We start from the raw sequence: 24619 nt of genomic DNA, 5'->3' as shown, positions 1-24619 counted from the left end.
AATAACAAATAAGCAATATCAAAAAACTTCAATACCCTTGCAAATAAGTGTTGAGTTTTTTGGGTGGAGTAACATAAACACTATTATATTGTTCTATTGAATGGTTTTGAGCATGGAGTTACCATGTTTTCAAAGGTGCTTTAGCTTCTTTAAATATACAAATTCATCATGAAACAAACAGCCAACGAATGAAGGTGGAGACATCATTTGGAAATTGGGACTGCAATTTGCCCATATATTCTTAACCTTGGCTGAGCAGAGCCAATTTTTCACTCGAGATCTTCTGAAATGTTTTTCATCCAACCATGGAAGACAAGGTTAGAGGTACTGTTTGGCTTGCCATCCACCACATTTTCACCCCAAAATCTCTCCTTTCCCTCTTCATGTTATAGCATGCATGCCCACCATTAGTTTGAATATCGAAACGATGTATAATCTGCAAGCAAACAAATTTACTAGTCTCTTATCGTCGCCTAAACCAACTACAATTACTCGTCATCCAGCCCTTTTGTTATCTGCTCTCGATTAATGATAAAAAACCAAGAGATTGGTAGCGAAGGAAAAGGAATCGAGATGTTAGGGAGGGACTGCTGCAATTTCCATATTTCAATACATCCACGAGATGGACATAAAAACTACTAAAGCTGTTCTAGATGATGCAATCTCGCATTGCAGAAAACATGATGTCCAAACATTCATCTCAAAAGATAGAAAACAGTAGCAACAAAAGGTAGATTACCGGTCTTCATTTACATGTGTCAACGGGTGAACAACCTGCAATTTCTCGCGTTGGAGTTGAACAGCTTAAAACTGGACCAAACTACATGAATTTCCCTGTAATGCTCTTGTGATGTTATGTAAGCAGAGAGACAAGAGAGACAAACTCCAGTGTCACCCGGCCTTTGGACCTTGTGTTGATGACAAAGTGCTCTGGATATTTTCTTAGCAACATAAGCAAGCCATACCATGGTTTGCCCTTGGCTTCAGGACCCGTCCAGTCCTCAGATGTGAGATATCTCCTTACTCGAGAATGATGCCATATGCTGCTATATTGCTCGACCAACTGTAGGAGAGGACAAAACAAGCAAAGTGAACGAGTGAAGGCATCCTAAAGCTCAAATCTGATCATACAGAGGAGCGCACCCAAAACAAGGACTAGAAAAAACTGGGCTAGCATCTATGAGGATATATTGAACAACAACCAATGGAGTCTGGAAATACAAAATGCCACAATGGCCCCTTTATGTTCCGTTGCAAGTGGGATGTGCAAAAATAAGAATGAAACAGCAGTGACATGCAGATCAAAAAATTGCCAAGGATGGTTCTAGGTAAAAATTGTAGACTGTTCTCTTCAAACAGTATAACCACTAGTGCAGTGACTAAAATAAACATTACATAAAATATGTTCATATAATTTTTGGAAAAGCATAGATGGGTTGAAGTTCTTATCCAGCTTATAATTTGTTAACAGGGGACTCCTTAAACACAAGAGAAATGCCATCTTGCATGCCGAAGCCTCTGAGTTCAGTATGAGTGCAAGGCATATGTGCATTTATATAACACGGGTGGAAACAAGAGTGCAATTCTCCCTGTCCCTATAAGCTAGAAAAGAAAGAAGCATGTTTTTTTTTTCAAAGTAGAATTGACTTGTCAACAGAAAAACCTAACATCATCAGTCTGCATGCCTCGACAAAAGGTTTTCCATGATATAACTTTATAAATTGCAATGGATTCTTTAATGCTGATCAGGGATTTCCAAGTAGTTTAAAACAGAAACAAATCTTAAAGTCTTTTAACTATTTAAAAGAAAAAAATAATTTAGCAACTCAAGCAGTTTTTGTGAGATGGTAATTGAGAGAATGAATTTGCAGAAGCATTTTGAAGACAGCAAAGCAGTTTTTGTAAGATGGTAACCAAAAGAATGAATTCACAGAAGCATTTTGATGACAGTAACTAACCTCAGCATGAAGTTTCTCCATGGGCATCCATTCTCCAGGACCACAAAGATCAGATAGCACAGTAGCAACAGATGATACTACATCTTTTTCCTCTAACTGCAGAAGTTGTTGATTGTCAGACTCGCGATCAATCCTTGATCTTCCCTCCATCTTCTTTTCTCCTGGAACCGGAAATGGTACCATGACAATGAAAAAGCATTTTAACAAGCACATGCTTTGTATCAGAGTGCACAGCATTCAGAGATATACAAGTGCAAACCAACAGAATATGAAAATCTAACATGATCAACAAGTCAAAATATAATGTCTAAAGACACAAGAAAAAAATGTAAGTTTGCAAGACAAACATAAATTGAAAAGGAAAAGAAAATTGGAAATCCAGAAAGGCAAGTAGAACAGCAAAAATCCATGCATTATGCCTCGTAATTCCATAAAAGAAATGAACATAACTCAAAAGGTGTGCCAATAAGCAAATAAATCAATTAGCTTGTCCTCATCCTAAAAAATTTGCTCAGTATTTTAATAAACCAAAAAAAGTAGAAAATTATTGTGCTTTCATTCCAAGCTCTCCCTGGCTAGCTAAACTAAGATAATGGGTTAATAATAGGAGCGGGAGGTTTGGCCATGGAAATCTATACAGGAATCTGTATATAGAACAGCCTCAGCTGACAGCCATTTTCAACAGCTGGTAACCTCTAACTTTTAAGCCATAGAATAACTAGATTCATTAGCTAACAATAATCAGATTCTCTCATCCCTTGGAGTTATTAAAATGGAAAATAAAGCAAAATCATGCAGTATCACAACAAAAATCAAAACCCGAAAGGATATGATTAAGCCAATGATTTTTTTAACTACAGCTATCATTAAGAAAACAAAAGCAAGAAAACAACCTCATGTTAGAAAACTAAAATGCAAAATTAACTAGTATAAGTTGCCATTAAAATCTTTAACCTGAAGTTGGAACACATCCATACTCTAAACAAAGTAGCAATCAACCTCACAATTTTACTGCTACGAAAGAAGAGACTACTAGCGATAATCTAGTCTCAAAACCATCATACAAACCCAATCGCAAGCTAACATTTCACATCCTCCATCACCCCACGAAAACTCTGCGAAAGAAGGTGAAACTATAAAGACAAACCAGCAATTACAAATTTACAACAGTGTCTATCAAAATTTCAAACTGCAATCCATAACTCATGCAAATATGCAACACAAAATCATAAATTTACTCAATTGAAGTACCGAACCTCGTCCTACAATTCAAACATATAACACAAAAACATAACTTTGTTCCCGGTTTCTCATCCTCAAGAATTTTAATAAAAAACTTTAGAAATCCATGAAACTATCATAAGAGAACACAGATTACAATTACTTCTACAATAACTAACCTACAGCTCCAGCCATTCCTGCTTTACCACCAGACCCACTTCCATATCCATACCCTTCATAACCCTCTCTCCTCATCTTCTTCCCACCACCACCACTGCCACCAACATCCTCCTCATCATCAAACTCCTCCTCGTAAAACTCCCTCGCTCTCCCCTTCTTAACCGTCGCAACCGAAACCGGTCCCACCATCCTATCCGCCCCACCGGAATGATACCCATACTGCGGCACAACCGCCACGTGGTGCCTAGGCGCTAACGCCCCGCCCAAAATACTCCTAACAGGGAGCAAAAAGTAAAATTCTTTATCTCCGATTTGCAACAGATCTTGTGAATCCAACTTGACCGGAGGGTTTCCTGGCAGGTGGAGTACGCCTTCGACTAGGCAACCGTTCTTGCCGAGTACTTCAAGTGCGAAACGGCGTCGCGTGAAATCGTAGAAGATGCGCGCGTGGTGGCGTGATATGTTCATCCCACCGCCAAGGCTTGAGAGGTCGACATCGACGGTGGATTTTTTCGAGTTCCGGCCTAAGATTATTGAGTATGTTTGCATATAGTACTCGAAGTCTTCTCCTTGTAGCTTCGCAAATCCGGCCTCTACGTCGCTTCCCGTCGCTCCCATATCTATCCGACTGGAAGAAATCGACCCTGATTTAGGGATTTTGGAATAAACGACTCGTCGCTTCGCTTTTCACATACAAGACATGAAGACAACAAGAGAGGAAGCGGACTCTGCTCGGGACGAAAAGCAATGGGGTTTTAAAAAAATTATATTTTCATTTTGAGAATATATTACTAGTTTTGTTACCAGCACTTTAGGTTAAATATTTTTATTTTTTTACAAAACATTATATATTCAGATTTTTTTAATATATTTTTATAATTTAATAAATTTATACTCACATTTAATTAAATAAACTAAAAGTTATACACACTAATAAATAAATAAATAATCATTAATGATATCTAAAAATAAAATTTAAGAAACTAAGAGACATATATAAATCAAAATATTTAATCTCATAAGATAGAACATTTATCCAATCATATTTGTTAATTTTTGTTTATTAAAATATTTTTTTATTTAATCAAACTATAATAAAAATAGATAAATATATTAAATTGAATGAATAAAATAAAATAAAAATATGTAAAGCTGCACATGTTAAAAATATCAAATGAAAATAGATGTTTTTTATTTTCAAAAATATAATTCATCTATATAAAAGATAAAAAAAATATAAATGAATTAGAAAAAAATTTTCAAAAATTAAACGCATAATAAAAAAAATCATAATTATTTAAAAGAGATTCTCTAAAAAAATAAAAAAAAATGGATATTAATGTAAATATAATTAAGTTTTAAAACATAAAAAAAACATTAACTAAAATATAAAAAATAAAAAATAAAGTCAGCGCCTAGCAAGCCAGGCCATCCCACCTGCCCATTTCATCAAAGCCTGCACGTGGGCCTACTAAGGGGTTATGTTTTTGGGCTTTTTTATAATATGCATTTAGGGTGGACGACATGTCATCTGTTTTGACTAAATTCATGCCACTGCAGTTGCCAAAAAATTGGGTTTATATATTTTTGATTTAGAAACCTGTTTTTGACCCAAAACAAATCAAAAACCATGATAAACATATTCATGACCTCAAAAAACCTCCCCAAAAACCAAAATAAACCCGAAATAAAAAATCAACCCGAGTTTGTATCTGTTTTTTCATGAACTTTTAAGGTACAAAAACATTTAATATGAGCTCCCTTCATCAAATGAAACAATTTGAAACAAATATCTCCTATTTTGATAGCTTAAATTTGTGTTAACAACATGTATCTTTTTATATCATTGAAATTTAGTGATTTTTTTTCTTTTTCAATCAAGAACAAAAAAATAACAAAAATAAATTTTTATATCAAAATAGAATTGAAATAATTTCAAGGAATCGAAATTTTATAACTTGCGTGATTGTTTAAGTTAGATCAAAGTGTATCTTTTTTCAAAATTTATGACACGCCATAATGTTTATCACTTTTTTCATTTTGATGCCCTCCTTTTTAATCTCAGCCTTTTAATAAGAATTTGAAGTCACCAAAATTAAACTAAATCACCCAAAAAAGAATTTAATAACCAAATTAAAAAAATATAAAATTTTGAACATTTGTCCCGGTTTCTTTTTTAATGAACTTATAAACGGCGCCGTTTTGAACTAGGGATAAAAGTGCCTGCGGGTTCATAAAATAGGCAGCCATACACAGATCTTCATCTCTTTCTTCTCGTTAGCCCTCTTCCCCTCTTCCCTTCACCGAATTGGCTTCTCTCCAATCTCCACAAGTAAGTGAACTTCTAGTCACCTTCCTTTTATTTATATTGCATCACATGTATGTAAAATTTATTACTCTGAATAATTATATATTGTTTTCTTTATGAATTTATTGACGAAATATTATTTAATTTCATAAAATTGATTACTCTGAATAATTATATATTGTTCACGGTAAAATTTAATTGAAATCTGTGCTTTTGTTTGATCTGTTTCAGCAACAGTAAAGAACAAATTAGTGTTGGAACTTTGATCTGTTTTTCAATCTTGTCTTTCGGCACAGTATGATCCTTTTATAAATTTATAGTAAGCGATGATGAACGACTTCTGTCATTCTCTTATACAATTTGTTCTTTTTTTTAAGTCTGGTATAGTTCTTTTATGTGTTATTTGATCTTCTACATCTCTTTGGCATGACTCATGGACTGGCTCTGCTTATCTCAATAATGCCTTTGTGAATTCGTTTGCTTTAGCTTAGGACAAGCGTAGCAGAATTGCTTGTATGGTTAATTGGAGTAGCAATTCAAAGTGGTGGAAACTTAATGAAGAAGACTATTACTGTCTAGGGAATTAATTCAAGAGATCTGACTTTTGATTTCACCAGTCCATCTGAATGAAGAAAAAAGAGATCTTCTGGTTTGGACATATGATAACAAAGGACTTTTCCCAGTTAAGGCCTGCAATCATCTCGTGAATTCTGTTATGCTCTTTTTTTGGGTTAAATCTAGAACCTCTGAAGTTGAAGCATTCACATGGTTGACAGCGTTAGATAGACTAAGCACTAGAGACTTTTTTGCTCACAGAGGAAATTTTGCTGTCGTGGAGAATTGTTTCCATTTTGATGTCTTCATAATGAGACATTATCTCGTGTGATGCTTCGTTGCCATGGAATATGGTTGCTTTGGGATAGAATTATGAGCAGGTGGGGGTGTGGTTTGAATTATGCGATATTTAGTTGATGAGTTGTTTCTTGGAATGGGAGTTTTTGTTACTGGAAAAATGCAAAGAAGCCAACCCATGAATCATGCCAAAAAGATATTAGGTTTAGCCTCCTAGAGGAGCTAAGTTCATATCAGGGTATAAAGCTAGAAAATGTAGCTTTTTGTGTTGGTATTATATTTGAGCAGATGCAATTGCTTTTGGTAGAAGTCAATGATGAAGAATTGAGCTTAACATAAGAGTTATTTGTCCAAAATGTTAAGTGTTTTGCCTCAACTGATAACATCTCGTGGGTCAAGTTTAGAAAAAAAGTTAAATTTTAGTATTGGCTTTTGACATATCGGGTTTACTACTCTTTCAAGTTGGGACCTGGGAACAAGAAACATGGGAACTTCCAGAACATAGAGGAAAAACAATGTAGTTCAGTTTTTAACCAATTAAATATGGAATGATGAAATTAGGTAAAAAATGGACAAAGAAAACTGGTCTGAGTTAACCGAGTTAGCATGAAAAATATGTAACTTAGGTAACAAAGGGCAAGTCAACCTGAGTTAACCCGTCAATCTTGTGGTTTAGGTCATGAGATCATGATAACCTAATAAAAAAGAAATCAAAGAAAACACAACCTATTTTTTTTAAAAAAAACAATGTCGAATGATGAAACCGGAAAAGAAAATAAGTAAAAAAATATATATCAAGCCGCGTTAACTTTTCAAACTCATGACTCAAGTCATTAGACTAAAAGCATCATACATAGAAAAACTGTGAAACGTAATCCTTAATCAATCAAATATTGAAGGATCAAATCGGAAAAAAAAATTCAATTATACAAAAGTATCCAAAACAAAAAATAGCAATTAAAAAAGTGATAATTAAAATTGAAATAAAAAATAAATTGGAGGAGAACTATGAATTTTTTATTGAAGGTGAAATTGAAAAGAAAAATTAATTTAATAGAAGGACAAAAAAAATCAAAAGAATGAGGATTGAATCAGAAAAAATAATATATCATAAATCTGGACTAAAGGACAAAATGGAAAAGAAATAAAAATCAAAAGAATAAAGATCAAATTAGAAAAAATAATATATCACGAATTGGGATGGAAGGATAAATTTAAAAGCAAATAATTTTTTTACAAGAGAGCCTATAACAAAAATTAAAAATCAAAAGAATAAGGATTGAAGTAGTCATACTTAATTGTGATTATTATTATTTTTTATCTCAACAGGAGTTTTTAATCAATATACATACAATGAAGCATATTGTAAAGATTATGGTACTGCTTGTGGCCATCTCTGCCTGTTGGATTGGGCTCTTGCAAACTTCCATTATTCCACGTAGCCATACCTGGTTGGTGAGTTTCTGATTCAAGTTCATAACTTATACTTCATGGGTCTTCTTGTTTATTATTGAATTATAAAAAAAAAACTTGTTGATTCATGTGCATGCTTGTTTTGCCTTTTGTGTTTGTTGGGGATTATCGTGCCCTATTTTCTCATTCATCCCAGCTTCCCATTTATTTCGTTATATCACTGGGATGCTATGGTCTATTGATGGTTGGAGTTGGCTTGATGAATTTTCCAACTTGCCCTCAAGAAGCACTGCTATTACAACAGGTATTTCACTTCTGTTTTATTAATCTTGTAGTTTATTGCTAAAATCTACTTCTCTCCCCGTTGAGTTGGGGAAGCTGTTTCTATCATGAGAAACAGAAATAATAGCTTGTCTAATTGAAAAGCTTTTGACCTTATAGCTAACATATTACCTTGTTTTAGACAACATCTTTACAAGCTTGCATGGTCATGACGGTTTGGGTGGATGTAATGCTGCCCTTGTTATCAATTCGATTGCATGTAACAAATGATGGTTTTAATCAGCATAGCACCCATTATTTTTGACACATTTTCTGTAGTAATTGGTACCTATATTGATGCTATACAAGTAATAGAATTCAGGATGGAAATACTGAAGAAGACTTGTTTGATGGGAGTACCAATCTGATAGATGTTGAATGGGATATTTGGAGGCTCCTAATATATTGCTCTGGGTCATTTCCTTTTCATCTTTTCACAACATTGAAGCTTTCATAGGACTCTGTCAACGTGTCAAATTGATTTCCAATTGTTATTTTATTTTCATAATGTCCCATCAGAACATTGTTGTGCCGATAATTTAACATTCAGTTTCTCTTCATAGGATATTGTTGAGGCCAAGGAATTTCTAAAGCGAAGAGGAGTAGATGTTGTTTCTGAATGATAAATTATTGCAGTTTTGTGCTATCAAAACCTCTGGATTTTCGCTTGATCTCCGAGGTTTTTCTGCCCGATCAAATTTTGTGAAGAGTTGCACACCGCTAACTAGGTTTTTGGGGTTCCAGACCAGCCCCAGGACTAGATTTTTCTCTTTAAGCTCTTGTTATTTTGTTTAGGTGTAATCCTCTGATCCATTTGTGCCTTACTGATAGCATTATGTCTTTACACCATTATGCAGAAACTAAAGCATGAATACTGTTCGCACACTGTTATTGCTATACTTGAAATCTTACCTTCGGATACAGTTGCTTGTCACAGCAACGAAAATGCTACGAGATTTCCAATATTCGTCCCATGCCAAATTTCTTCATAGTAGTTGCATCCGTCGATGTGTCTTGGCGTAAGCTTGCCGGCTAGTCGGCAAACTGAAGCTTATAGAGCAATGCTTTGTTGAAATGAATCTTGCGTCTTCCCATGAAAATATGTGTATTAGATTAACAAGTCGTCGTATCAAATTTCAAAGCATTTAATGAGATTGAGAGTGAGTTTGGTAATTTGGTTGAAAATAATGATTTTTTATTGTTTTAACGATCTTATCTCTATATATATAATAAAGCTAGAACTTAAAATAAAAAATTTGACTCTATTTATAATATATTTATAATTATTATATTTATTAAATATTTAAAAAAAGACTTAAATCAATTTACAAAGTTATTACCAAACCTTGGAGGAGTCCTGGTATGACCGGCCTTTTATTTCCAAACTAATTATGATAGTCTCGAATCTAGGCACAACAGTCTCCGCGTACAAAGCTCTTCTATTTAATTTTTCTTTGAAATTAGTGTTATTAAATCCGGCTACATCTAGTCGGTTATTTATTGACTTACCAATTTAAAATTTATCTCAACTTAAATTTTAAATTAAATTGGGAAATAGTTTTTAGATTAAATCTATTTGACCTTACAGGTCAACACATAATCTGAATTTAAATTTTATTTTTTATTGACAAGGTCAATTTATATTAACCTTATGGCAAGAGATTTAATTCATATTGAAGTTTGTTTCAAAGAAAAAAATTACAATATTAATGAGATCATTAAAAAAAAATTCACATGCAAGACAAGATATTATTTCAAATAAAAAGAAAAAAATATGATACATCCATTTGTGATATTGTAAATGTTCAATTACGTCATAAAATAAAATAAAAAACTTTTAATGTAGATAGCAAGTACATCCCAAGTGGTTGGGATTTGACAGTATTATTAATCCATCACACCTACAAAACGAGCAATTAAATCTACATAACATATCACCGATATATATTTATATATATATGGAGAATGATCAATGTGACAAAAATGTTGTCCAAATCTTTATTTATCCCACCTAATAAATATCTCAAGAGATTTAATAGATATACTGAAGTTTTGCATGAAAAAAAATTACAATATGAATAATATAATTAAAAATTTATTTCAGATATAAAATAACATATTATTTTCAATAAGAAAAATTATAATGAGTAGATTATTATGAAATTTGCACGGATTAATTAAATCAGAAATTCTATAATGTATTCAATGTAGAACTATGTTAAAATAGGTAATTGACCTCCAATTATGATTCTCTTGCTTTTCCTTTTCCACAAATCTTCTTGGTCTAATGCAATCATAGGTCTAACTTTTTTATTCTTGAATGATCAAGAACAAAAGTATAGAATTATATTTTTTTAAAAAAAAAAACTATAGAGATCTCATTGGTACAACCAAAAAAGTCATCTAATACCATTACGTGTGGTCATTATTAATATTATTGTTTTTTCAAGTTTATCAATTTTTGTTATTATTTTTTAGAAATTTTATAAGCTAATCACCTTTTGCCGTTTGGACCCCAAAATAGTTGTTTGAACAACCCTAATTTCTTTCTTTAATTCTTTTTTAAAAAATCAACCATAAAAACATCGTCAAATCAATTTACTTATTAATTATCAATAGCTCCTTCATGATATTCAAATAAATTTAATATTTTATTTTATATTGGTCTCAAAAACAAAAATAAAAAAAGGAATATAATTTCTTGGCTTTCAAAACAATCCCTTACAATAATATGTTGGATATATTCTCATTTCCTTATAAAAATAGCCAGGTGAAATACTATTCACTCGGATACCAAATAGTTAAATAACAAGAGCTAAAACAATTAATAATCAAATAATTAAATTGCAAAACAAGAATTGATTCATCCAAATAAAATGGACCAAAAACTCCACCAGAATAGACCAAACAATTTTTCCAAAATAGATCTAACAAGAACACTCTTTAAGCTCGAGCTTGGTATCTCAAGCCCAAAGTACAACAAGGAAGCAAAGTGAGTGGGCTCAGACTTGGTAATCGAGCCCAACATTTAAGAAGCCTGGGCTCATGCAAGAAGCCTGAACCCATGCAGGGCGCATGACCTGCTAGGCTTGACATGCCAAGCACCATTTGTGATGGTCATGCACCCCAATACCTTTGTGGGCTCAGGCTTCCACGCTTGTGCCCTGCGTGCTCGGGCTCGAGAAAGCACTCCAAGCCGAACATGTTTGGGTCAAGGCAGTGCGCCTGGATTCATTTCTCACCTCTAATGGAATCAAGTCCAACACTCACCAGGGATTCTTTTGGGACCCCACATGGGTTCCTTAATATTTTATACTGATTCAATATATATTATTTTGAGTAGAATACAATTCAAAATATTATAATGGTGAAATTACACCTTGGTCTTTTCTCTCCACAAAATGATAAGATTTATGGACTATAAATACATCATGAATCCTTTAAGTCAAAGGTTCACAATCTCTTCATGCTTAACATTTTTAGTATATATATTTTTAGAGTCTATCTATTTAAAATTTCATTGCACTTTTTTTTATATAAAATTACTGAATTTATCATTTAAGAGTCCTCGCATCCATTGCAAAGAACCTTATGTAGGTACCAAATATCGGTCATCTAACTTACCAAACACCAGCTGCTGCTAATAAATAATAGTCACCTGTCTTATTAAGCATCACATGCTTCTACTTTGATATTTTTTAGGTTTTTTATATCAAATCACTAGATATCTTAACTTTAAAGAATGAATTAGATTACTTCAACTAAAAAATCAATTAATTATCTAGCTCATCAGTTTTATTTTAAAATATCTTAGATTTTGAGAATAAAAAGAATTTGTTGTATAGATTTAACTCTAAAGGAAAAGAAAAAAATCTAATAAAAAAATCCAACTATTGTCATTCTTATTAATGTATGCAATGCAATACGCTCACCTTAAAAAAAAAATGCAACATTAACAAGTGCACTTCATGTTTGCTGAAATGGCTCCACCAAACAGTCAACTGGTTAAAGAAGGAAGAAGCAGGAAGCTTTTCAATTAATTCCCCCTTGGGGATTTCTCATGTGATCCCTGCTATGCATAAACTCTTGCTCGAGATGGATTTCACGAGATAAAATTGAAATACAGATTTGGGTTTGGGTTAAAAGGGTGGTGGCTAGTTTTATTTTTTTAATTTAATTAAAAACTTGTAATATTTAATATAAAAAATTAGTCATTAAATAAAAAATAATAACAATATTGTAAATAATTAATTATTCTTTGTTGATTTTTTTCCATGTAAGAGGGAAAATGTTAAATATCAACGCGTGTATAAAATTAATTTAGAAATTATCATCAAGATAAATTTATTTTATAAATTTATTTTCATCCCTTCAACTAACACGTTTCTATTATTTCTATATTTTTTTTTTGTTATGGGATACTTAATAAATACAACCATGTAACTGAATATTTTGTTAAGTATTTATTTAGTGCTCAAAAATGTGTTTAAAATATATCGAGATAGGATCAAATTAATATTTTTTAGATATTTTTTAGATTTTTAAATGTAATAATGTTAAAAATATTTAAATAATATTTAATAAAAATTATTAAACAGGCACTAGGCTAAAAAATAATAATAAAGTGATATAGACAAACTATATCTATAAGCATTTTGTTGTATTTTTCTTCATGACCCGTGGCCCATAACTTTGAGCAAGAGAGGGTTGGGAATTGGAAAGTCGTTTTCAACGATCGTAGATGTCTCCTGTCATGTGACATGTTTTATGAGAATATCGTTTCGTCACGGATATTTTATTCTTCAGCAAAAATAATATATATATATATATATATATATATATTCTCAACCTGTTTTTATAGGTAAAAAAATTCTAAATAAAAATTAATATTCATAATATAATTTATTCATACATAACTATATGTTTTAGTATGTTGTCTAGTTTAACAAGTCAGGCTATCCCCCGTTTTCTTGTATTCAGGGGGGTTAACGTGTTTTCCACCTCAATTCTTTTTAAAAGAATTAATCAAATGACACGTTATCTAAATTATTTAGTTTTTAGTTACTGAGGTGGCTAGAAAAACAAGTTAATGGTTTTCTAAATTTAAAAGCTGATTTTTTAACTTTTTTTTAATCCAAAACATTTAGAAAACATTATAGTTAACTTGATAAACTCATTCATTATCTTAAAAAAACAAAAAAAAATCATAAAACTTGAAATCAACCCGAGATAAAAAATCTTACTAAAATCATATATATTTTCTTGGCAATTTCATGATAAACAAGAGCTCCCCTCTCAAAATAAGCAATTTGACACCAATTTCAATATTTTTAGTGTTCGTAATCTGTGTAAACAACAATTTTATCTCTTCATTTCAAGATTTCGGTTACTTTCTCTCGTCTCTTTCATGTCATGGGCCAAAAGATAAGGAAAATAGAGTTTTTGATCAAAATAAATTTTTTCTCTTTGATTTTGAAAACTGAAGGGATCCAATATCAATACTTTGTCAAGTATATGTACTGCAATAAATATTTTGCCCGGATGTTTTAAAGCCACTCATTTTATACTTGTTTTTTAGTTTAGTCCCTTGTTTTTTAATTTCCCTTCGATAAATTGACCTATAATTTAGTTCAATAAAATTTAAATTAAAAAAAATAGCATTGTGCATAATCTATCCACAATGTCATACGAGAGTATTTATAATGCATTTTACACAGTAAATCTCTAAAACCATTTAATTTTCTAGCTAATTTTATTTGTACTAATATTCATTAAATCAATTATTTATTAATTACTCATCACTTAATTTTATATGAAATTCTTATATTTGTTTCATGTGTTTATTAAATTGTTTACGCAATTAATAAAAACACCAATTCCAGTAAATCAATTCAAAACTTGGTTAACTCGTGATAAAATCAAGCTATAAGAATTGACATTTGTATTAGATTTAATAATTATGATTTTTTACGATACAATGAAGTAATAAGCTATTGATACAACATTATAACTGGACTTATGAGTTATGACTACACTAGTTCATATTATTTTCTTGATTTTATAAATAATCTTATAATAATACATTTTAATTAATTAATATATTAAAATCATTCAAAATATTTATGAAAAAAAACATCACATAATGCATTTTAAAAAACAATTTTAAAATCAATCCAAACATATTGTTAAACACAACTTAAATATAATATATGAGGTTTGGCATTTCAAAATTAACATGCAACTAACTCAGAGTAGTGATATAATAAATTTTGTGCTCACTTTTTTTTCAGAATGAATTTATAATAATTAATAATTACACATTATAAGCTAATAACATAGAATTTTTTTTTCCAACTAAGTTTTTAGGGGAAAAAAAAGCGGTATAGAAGAGTTAATAATTTAGGGGATACTTAATATCTCTAAATTATTGTTCTTGGAAAATTAACTTTTTTTAAGTATTTTTTTCTCTCTCTCCTAATTTTTATCCTACAATAAATATCAAATAATCTTTTATTTTTATATTTCAATCATTACTAATAATTTAATTATTTTTTAATACACCAAACGTTATCAAAAACCAAATCTTACCTCCTTAAAAAATTAGTATTAGATTACATTCAGTACAAGGGTAACAAGGGTTAATTCTTTTTCTATATATTTTTAATTATTTTTTTTACATCCTTAAAAATATCATCAACATTTATTACTAAGTGCCTTCAAATTGGTGCTTCTAGAGGGTAATTTTTACCCTCCAAGCAATATTATTATTTTTAATTCCTTTTCTTTATTTTTTTTTAAATAACACCAAGTTCTTTTAATTGTTTCTTATCCATTATTACTAATAATATAACTAATATCTCTCCATTAACATTCAACATTTCAATTTACAAATACTCTAAACATCATTAAAATTTTAAAAAACAATTTCAACACCTTTCAAAATTATTCTTGTAATAACCAATGATACAATAATTCAACTTTATTTTTTAACCAAAAAAATTTATAATGTTCGAGAAGTAATAAATGATATCATATTAATTATTTTATTTGAAAAAAATAAACAAGTATAAGTAGGAGAAATAAAATTTACATGTTAGGATAACGAGATGATATGATTTCTCCCTCTACTTATATTTGTTTTTTTATAATAAATTATAAAACAATTAATAAGATGTCAACAATTACTTATAAATATCATGAAATTTTCTTTTTTTAACCTAATATTAAATTTAATTAACTTGGTTAAACTCGTATTTTATTATGAGTTAATTTAAGACTCAATCAACACAACATGGTTTTATTTTTTATTTTAAAAATATGTATTTTTGTTTTAAAATAGTGTTGTTTTATTTTATATAGGTTACCTCTTAACCATGACCCGGATTATAATTAAAAATAATTTTAATAACTTTGAAAAGAAAAGAAAAGAAAAGAAAAAATACCAAATGCCAAAACGTGGTGTCGCCGTCTCCTTCCCTGTCAGTCAAATCTCGCACTATCTCAAAATCCCCGTTGTTTTTACTAGTTTAAATACTCCTACTCCGCAAGTAGCCGTTCTTTAAAAATCCAGCTCAAAAACAGCACACAGCCACGCCCCCACCCCTGTTTACTCTTTTCACGGCCATCTCCTCTCTCTCCACACATTACAACACAGAACCCATTACTGCCCATTACCTTAAATATTTTTTATTTTACTTGAGAAAAAATGCTGCTCTCTCTTGATCCTCTTGCTCCTCTCTGATTCCAGGAAGACAACTCACAGGATAGAAATATTTTTTTTTTTTAAAAAAAAAGATTTGGACAAAATGGGTGTTTTGAGTGAGTCATGGTGTTTTTGCAAAGGAGTAGGCAAGTCTGAGAAATTGAAGGCTGCCCTTTTTACTGGCAAGGGTCCTGCAATTGCCAGGATATCTGCCACCGCCAATGGGATCTCCGGCACTGGATTCCTGATCCACCGGAATCTTCTTTTGACTGCTCATGTTAACATTCCCTCTATCGCTGCTGCTGAAGGTTGCGAGATCCGCCTCCAAAATGGTGTCGCTGCCACTCTCGTCCCTCACAGGCCTGTCCCTTTTCTTTTCAAATAATTATTTGACTGTTCCTTGCTTCTTTCTGGGTTTTCTTTGGTTGAATCGGAAATGTGGAACCATTGATAGAAAGTTGAGTGCTGGATCTCATTGAGAATCTTTGCTTCTTCTACATGAGCCAATGCAAAGTGAAGATTTATATGTTGTAGTCTACATTTTCCCATGTTCTAGTTTACATTTTCCCTCAAATAAGGAAAATAGTTCTTTAGTTCTGGAGGTTATGTTCCAGATAGTATCGATTTCTGCACTGTCAGACTAACAGTGTATTTCGCATAACTGTGTTTTGATGTTTCCTGTGAACCCAGCGTTGGCCCGGTGGTTAAGGAGATTTGCTCCGTTTCCAGGTTTCCTAGGTTTAATTCTTTTCATGGGCCAGCATATAGGGAAATTTATTAAATTCCTCTGAATGCACGAAGCTGATGTGGAGATTGCATCCTTAAGATCGCTTGAGAAGGGAGTTAGTCTCGGTTGACAAGAAAGTTGGTCTGAGAATACCTTTTATTGTCGAACCAAAAACTGTGTTTTCTTTTGTTTTTCGAGGCAAAGTAAACTGTCTCGTAGCATTTCATTATGAGATGTCCATTTGAAGTTGCAGCTTTGTTTGCCCCCCATCCCAAAACAAAATTATGCTTTTGTAGGAGATGCGGATGGAAAATTCTTATATGACGGTTTTTGTGGTGGGTTACAGCTAAAATTTAGGGATTTAGATTTTCTATTTTAAGACAGTAGGTTTAGGTTTTGTAGATTGAATGGATTTGTGTTTGTTGTGGTTTAAGGAGAAATGATGGCTGTTTGGCTCCAGGCATCATAGTTTCTGGTTGCTGGAAGCCTGGAATTTCTGAGCAGCAAGAAAAATAATCCAACTGTATGATATGGTGATTATATGGTGCTAGCATCGAGAGGGTTTTGTGGGAGGTCTTAAGGCTTGTAGGATTAGGATCTATGTTGGAAAAAATAGGAAATGAGCTGCTGAATGTCCAACTATGCCATATAGTGAATTAGCAGTTGGAACAAGTGGAAATGTATGAGAAACCCCAGAGGAAGAGTAAGTACATCTCTAAGAAGCTCTCCATAGAATCCTATAAAAACACTGTCTGCATCAGTCTCACTACTACAAATGCATTATTGCCACTGCTACCACTGCCAGGTTACCTTAATTGTCATCTTTATGACGATCGTGAATGCTCGTAACCTGCAGTGCTTCAGCTGCTAGTTTTTAGATCAGGTTGAGAATATTGAAGGCATGCATATTTAGATTTTTATAGTTTGTTGTCAGGATCTTTACAATTGGATGGATTAATCAGAGAGGAATTAAAGGATGTTCTTGGGTTGAATTGATTTTCCATTGAATATAAATACAAACACAAACCATCCACATTGATTTTCTATTTGGTAGAAGCTAGCTCTTTGATAGAACATTTGGCCTCCATTTATGAATGAGATTGATGTTATTTACGTAATTGTATTATCTTCACCAAGAACCATGGTTACTGGTAATCAGTTTGGAAGGATTTCTGGTTATCCTTATCCTTTCTACAACAACCAGAAGTTACATTTTGACATTTATTGATCTGCTAGCTAGGAACAGGAAATTGCTTCTCTTTGTAACTAAAGCAATAATGCTGTCATGGCTCCCATAGTGCTAGGCTAATTGAAAGGAAGGTTGTGGACTTTAATTTTGAATAGCTGAATGGTTTAAGGCAGGCAGGCAGACATTATGAATTTTCTCACGGGAATTGCTTGATTGCAGGTTTTTCATTACCACCTCTGTTCTAGATCTAACTATAGTGGGTTTGGATTCTGTGGATGGAGAATCAAATGCCCAAGGGCAGCAGCCACACTACTTGAAGACTTGTTCAAAACCAAATCTGGATTTGGGAAGTGCTGTTTACTTTTTAGGCCATACAGATAATGAAGAACTGACAGTTGGTGAAGGAAAGGTGGTCATTGCCACGGACAATCTCATAAAACTGTCAACTGATGGAGTATCATGGAGCCCTGGATCTGCTGGATTTGATGCACAAGGTAATCTTGCATTCATGATCTGTGATCCCATGAAACTTGCAACATCTCCAAATACTAAATCTTCTTCAACTTCATCATCATCCTCATCATCATGGAAGAAGGATTCTCCCATGCAATTTGGTATTCCCGTACCCATTATTTGTGATTGGTTGAACCAGCATTGGGAAGGCAACCTTGATGAACTTACTAAACCCAAATTGCCGATAATTAGATTGATGTCCACAGGACAGAAAAGTGAGCATTCTTGTGCTTCCTTCACACTCCGGCAGGTTTTTAAGTCGACAGAAGCTGATAACGATGGCACCCCATCATCGAATACAGTCTCAAAAGGTAAAGATCAACCAAATCCAGGTTGTTCTGGCACAGAAAATACTGTCAAGGAAGGAATCCAAACTACTGATTCACATGGTGCCCATGTTCAAGGAATTCCAACCCCAGAAATATATGAATCGCCTAAGCTGACTGCTGGCCCTCTTAGGAAAAAGGAAAGCGCCCAAATACAGCTTTTGGATATTAATTTCCCTCCTAGGGTGACCAAAACTACAGTTCAACCACATCCAGACATACAGCTGCTGCCAAACTCCGATGAGAATTCTGTCAAGGAAATGCCTTCACAGACTCCATTGAGTGAAGATCAAATCAAGTACAAGGGACATGCTATTCCTGAAGGGGATGCTGACATTGCCTCAACAGGTTCTGTGAATGGAGCCCAAAGTGAGGTCCATTCTAGTTCTTCTCCAGTGGAGGTTTCAGAGATGTATAATGGATACAGCAGTGAGGGAGAAACAACTATGTACTCTGCAGAAACTGCCGAGAGTCGAAACTATACAAGCCCAAGAGAGGGGAAGTTTCAGCAAGTTGGCCGGAGCCACAGTTGTGTAAGTTATAATAGATGGGGAACTGCCCAAAGGAACCAGGTGGCCCGAAGGGCAATGCTAGAACAGCAGAGAAGCTTCATCCATGGAAGGAAAATGCATTCACAAGGGGCAACTTCTCAAAGGAGTAATGACTACTTTAGCCCAACTGTGTCTTCTATAATGAAGAAGCGAAACAACTCAGAGCATCCAACCAGACCGAAGCAAAGCGCGGTTCACTCCTCTCCGAGATGGATGTTCTGATTAGTTCTAGATTACTTGATACCAAATGAGATTGGCAACAGAAACATGGTCTTTATGCTATTTCGATTTATGTCCATTCCATTTTGTATACTGCAACTAATTTGTTGTGACCTTGTGTAGACCAATCAATGGAAGATAAATAAGAAAATTAGACCAAAGAACGAGGCGCAGCAATCATCATTCATCCAAAACCGTTTAACCCTCCAAATGTAACATTATTCTAAGGACACCCATGCCAGTCTCCCTTAAGTCATCTCAGCAAGAGGTTCGGTGACTGTTGCTATCAACAGTGACTGGCCTGCTCAAAGGAGGTTCTGCTTCAGGCCCTGATGCAACAAGCGCTACATTAGGTTTTTCTTTTCTTCTGGGATCTTTTAGGTTAAGGAGACGGTCCATAAATCCATAGAAATTGTAGAACCTGAGCAAGATTTACTATAACTATGTAGTAACAACGAAATAAGAAATAGAGGAGCAATAAAGATAGACATTTTCAAGAATTTAAATGGTTAACTCATAGTGATTTATAACTTATAAAGAGAAGGGTGGGAAAATCATGTTGATGGAAACTCAGTCCAACCAATTCTATTGCCCTTTTTATCTGAAGTCTAGCAGGATGGACCCAGGTTGCACCTTTAGGCTTTAGCTCTTTTCCCAGGCTGTAGCAGTCACAAGCTGGTTATTTGACTGTAGCAGCCTGGAGCCCAGGTGTAACTGGTCTTAATAAAGAAGGAACTCTTGGCTTTGGGAGGAGGTTCTCTGGCTTACAGGCCCCCAAAAAAAGTCTGGTGAAATATGAAATTTGATGTGGGAAATTCTTTGAATTGGCATATTAGGTGGAGATGACGATACTTAGGTGTCAGTGTTATTAATGCTTTTCTAGTTTTATGAAAATTTTTTAACTAAAACTTAAAAAAATATGATGTTATTGTTTAATAAAATAAATTGACAAATATATAACCAATAAATCATAGAAATAGAAGTTAACGTTGATTTAAAACTAAAACCGAGAGTTGATTTTTATTATAAGAAGCAAAAAATAAATATAAATACAAGTATTTGATATTATGATGCGAGATATTATTTGAAATATATTTTTATTTAATTATATGAAAATTAAAATATATATTTGTATGGAAGAAAAGGATTAAAATTCTAGATAAAAAAAAAATTAGTCAAAATTGTCCTCTCATTCATGTATTTTTTTTTGTTTTGAAAATAAAATGTTTTTTTTTATTAATAGCAAGATTTATTGAATAAAAACTAATGACAATTAAAAAATATTCTTCAGCATTCTAATGAATTGAATGAAATAGCAGCAAGCTGATCTTTTTAATAATAATAATTAAAAAACACTCTTTCCTTGTTCATGTATTTTTTTTTGTTTTGAAAAAAAAACATGTTTATTTTTGTTAGAAGTATTGTTTTTTAAATGAAAATTTACTATGATCATGAGAGTAAGTTTCAATTAAAAAAAAAGATGAATCAATCATTTTTACACACATTACAAAAATAAATCTAATAATAATTATAAAAAGATATATAACAAGAAAATAATATATATATATATATATATATATATTATTGTTGTTGAATATTAGTAAGTAAATTTTTTAATTTTATTTTTTTGCATATGAGATTAGTATATACTACTTATCTGTAATTGCAAATATTATCAAAGAAAGCTTCAATGTTTTTTAAAGCTTTGACCTTAGTAAATCATTGTTAACATATCATTTTAATAGATTATTTTAAAAATAATTTTATTCTAAAAAAGCTAGGGCAACTTAATAAATAAGTAGACATTATAGGCCCAAACTAATAAGCTCAGCTGTGTTTATTTATATAAGGCTAGGCTTATGCACTTTTTTTTTCTAATAAAAGGTTGGTGATGTTTTTTTTTTATATAGAATAGATGACATGTTATTTACTGGTTTAAATTTAGTTTATTGGATGAGCTTGAAAAACCAAATGAGAGTTTTAGATTTTTAATTTTTTTTTTTTTAAAATAAATTGTTTTCACCTACAAGCATCAAATAAATATTTCACGGACCTTATAAAATCCTTTTTAAACTCGAAAGAATCCTTCAATTGGTATAAAAATAAAACATTAAATTAAATAAAACACGCTTTAAAGTCTGTCTCCAAATCATCTCAATAAAAGCTCATTTTTTGACATAAATTCATTGACACTAGAATCTATCTTTTTCATTACCAATATGTGTATAATTGACCTCTTTTTCTCTCATTTTCTTTCTTTCTCGTCTTTTGACACTCAATAATCAAAACAAAAAGGAAATTAAGTTTATGATCAAAATTCAAAACATAAAATAATATAACTTTAGAAACCAAATAACACATCAATTGAAAGGGACAAAAATAAATTTTTCCGCATCTTTTAAACAACGGGCTTTGCTACTTTTTTATTTTGATATGTTTTCATTTAATATTATTTTTTAACTATAACTTAAAATTTTAATTTGTAAAATTGATCATTAATTTAAAGACAGGGTGTTCCTTGACACTTTGTATGTGAGAATATGGAAAAGGAAACAAATCTCAACATATAAAGCCAATCTAATATAACTAGAAATGAAGAAATTATAAAGAAATTGAATTTGGTGGAAAAAAAGGGGGAAATTTTTTTCACTATTCACATGAACACTAAAAAACACCCCAATTTTTTTTTAGTTTTTTTAAAGAAGAAATTACAAATAAATTAAGCTTGATGACAAAAAAATAAAAGAGAGAAAACAAACCGTGGTATTCACATGAATAATGCAATGAACATTAAAAAATGCCCTAATTATTTTAGTTTTTTTTACTATATGTGCTATGCCGCGGGTCATATATTTTGTTTCAAGCAAAAAACTTGGATGCATGGATTTTTTTATGTATTTTTTTAACATAATTAAATAAAATTGAGAATTATTTGTATAAATAAATAGAAAAAAGTTATCACAATAACTTGAGAAAAAACCATTTAGAAGCATGAAATAGAACAAAAAAAAACTAAAAAAAAACTTAAGTCAACCTGAGTTGATTTGAGTAATGAGAGGCCAATCATACAAAACCCGATTTCCAGCGAATCAAACGTTGAATGATGAAATTGATAAAAAAAAATCAATTAACAAAAAGGATAAAAAAAATGATAATTAAAAGAATGAGGTTGAAAATAAAAATAAAAAATAAAATTTTTTTAATTGAAGGGTAAATTGAAATGAGAAATAACTTAAACAAAAAGGAAAAAAAATCAAAATGACGAGGACTAAATTGAAAATAATAATACACCATAAACTTAGATTGAATGATGAAATTGAAAATCAAAAATACTTTTACAAAGAGGTTAAGGAAAAAAATATAAATAAAAAAATAAGGACTGGACTGGAAGAAATAAAACATGACAAATTGAAATTAAAGAACTAAATCAAAAACAAATAAAATTTGTATAAGAAGATCAAGAAATAAAATTTAAAAATTAAAAGAATAAGAACTCAAACTAAAATATCATAATTAAAGATGACCATGCTATATTTTTATGAGGAGAAAAGAGAAAAGAAAAGGAAAAAAGACTGACTGTGACAAATAGTTGCATCTCAGAAGGCATGTGTCATACTAAGAAAAAAAAAAGTGTGATGATACTTACAACAACACAATGAAAACATATATCAACAACATTTTAAATTTAATATTAACTAATTAAACCAAAAGAATCAAACTAAACTACACCTTATGGATGTGAAATTAATAAAAAAAAAACCATATTAAAAAGACTTAAAAGACCCTAGACTCATGATTTAACTTTTTGGTTTATAAAGCTAAATTTCTCTTTTCAGTGTGTTGAAGATATTATCAAATCTACTGAAGATAATAATGATACTAAAGATAAACATGATCTCTGATTATATCTACATAAGAGATTATCACTGATACTGAAGATAATCATGATAAGTGATTATTGATACTGAAGATAATATCATATCTATTGAAGATAATATTGACACTGAAGATAATCATGATCAGGGATTGCCATCATAATCAGGGATCCCTGATGCTGAAGAGATCATGATCAGGGATCCCTGATACTGAAGATAATTGTGATCTCTGATCATATATGCACAAAAAATTACTGATACTGAAGATAATGGTAATCATATTTGCAACAAATATTCTAGGAATTAAATGTATATCTTATCATTAAGTGCATTATTAATGATAGGATTTTTAAATCAAGGACTGTAATATATATAAGACCATGGTGTAACAGTAAAGATTAATTCAAGGAAATATATTTTTGTAATACTTCTTCTGCATATCTTTTTCTCTGTATTCTTTTATCTTTCATGGTATCAGAGCCATTGACTCATGTCACACAAATGGCTTCCTCTTCAGTAAATACCCCAGATGCTGCTACTAATGGCAATCCCCCACTTATTTCTCCTTCAGCTATAAATGTTACAAAACTCTCAAAAGACAACTACCATGACTGAAAAGCTCAATTAATTCCCTTTTTTCGTGGGCAAGGTCTCTTTGGATACCTTGATGGAACCATTCCCATCCCACCCAAAGACATTTCCATGGCTGAAACTTACTCTGCTATCTCCAACCCTCTCTATGAATATTGGCAGCGACAAGATGCCATCATAGTTGCTATTCTCTTCTCTACAATTTAAGAAAATGTTCTTATTCAAGTGGTCTCTCACACCACCTCTGCTGCTATCTGGAGCGCTCTAGCCAAATCCTTCTTCTCTCAATCACGTGCTCGAGTTATTCAACTCCGCACTGAACTCGTTAACACTCGTAAAGGTGCACAATCAGCTCATGATTTTTTTATGCAGGTTAAACGTATGACAAATGAACTTGCTGTTGCCGGCCATGCTCTTCACTGTGATGAAATTATCTCCTATCTCCTATCGGGTCTTGGCCATGATTATGACTCCTTTGTTACTATCATCACAGCCCGCACAGATCCTGTCACCTTAAAGGAAGTGTATGCTCTCTTACTCACCACAGAGTCATGTTTGTAGCACCACAATTCACCCATTGTCCAGCCCACGGTACATATTGCTACTCGTCAGTCTTTTTCTTCTTCTTATAAAGGGAGAAATCAATACAGAGGCAGAGGTCGGAATTACAGAG

The 24619-nt window shown here is 31.9% G+C and overlaps 3 protein-coding genes and 1 non-coding gene across 4 annotated transcripts; 3 read left to right on the top strand and 1 right to left on the bottom strand.

Annotated features, from left to right (window-relative positions):
• Nucleotides 1-576: 576 nt before the first annotated feature.
• Nucleotides 577-4084, bottom strand: LOC133692638 (FHA domain-containing protein FHA2). The gene is made up of 3 exons (XM_062113722.1): nucleotides 3359-4084; nucleotides 1959-2119; nucleotides 577-1063 (listed from the first exon to the last, which is right to left on the bottom strand). The coding sequence occupies exons 1-3, from the start codon at nucleotides 3975-3977 to the stop codon at nucleotides 854-856; spliced, it is 990 nt and encodes a 329-aa protein (XP_061969706.1). The 5' UTR covers nucleotides 3978-4084; the 3' UTR covers nucleotides 577-853.
• A 1492-nt stretch (nucleotides 4085-5576) lies between these two features.
• Nucleotides 5577-9216, top strand: LOC133690963 (dolichol-phosphate mannose synthase subunit 3). Its single transcript, XM_062111245.1, has 4 exons — nucleotides 5577-5691; nucleotides 7849-7974; nucleotides 8129-8236; nucleotides 8817-9216. The coding sequence occupies exons 2-4, from the start codon at nucleotides 7873-7875 to the stop codon at nucleotides 8874-8876; spliced, it is 270 nt and encodes an 89-aa protein (XP_061967229.1). The 5' UTR covers nucleotides 5577-5691; nucleotides 7849-7872; the 3' UTR covers nucleotides 8877-9216.
• Nucleotides 9217-15800: 6584 nt separating this feature from the next.
• Nucleotides 15801-19644, top strand: LOC133690976 (uncharacterized). The gene is made up of 2 exons (XM_062111263.1): nucleotides 15801-16315; nucleotides 18091-19644. The coding sequence occupies exons 1-2, from the start codon at nucleotides 16059-16061 to the stop codon at nucleotides 19481-19483; spliced, it is 1650 nt and encodes a 549-aa protein (XP_061967247.1). The 5' UTR covers nucleotides 15801-16058; the 3' UTR covers nucleotides 19484-19644.
• Nucleotides 19645-24357: 4713 nt separating this feature from the next.
• LOC133693040 (small nucleolar RNA Z247) lies at nucleotides 24358-24496 on the top strand. Its single transcript, XR_009842053.1, has one exon. It is a non-coding gene; the product is annotated as a small nucleolar RNA Z247 (small nucleolar RNA).
• The last annotated feature ends 123 nt before the right edge of the window (nucleotides 24497-24619 follow it).

The sequence above is a fragment of the Populus nigra genome, chromosome 4 (assembly GCF_951802175.1).
Source record: "Populus nigra chromosome 4, ddPopNigr1.1, whole genome shotgun sequence".
NCBI lineage: Eukaryota > Viridiplantae > Streptophyta > Magnoliopsida > Malpighiales > Salicaceae > Populus > Populus nigra.
This window is presented reverse-complemented; position numbering and strand designations above follow the sequence as displayed.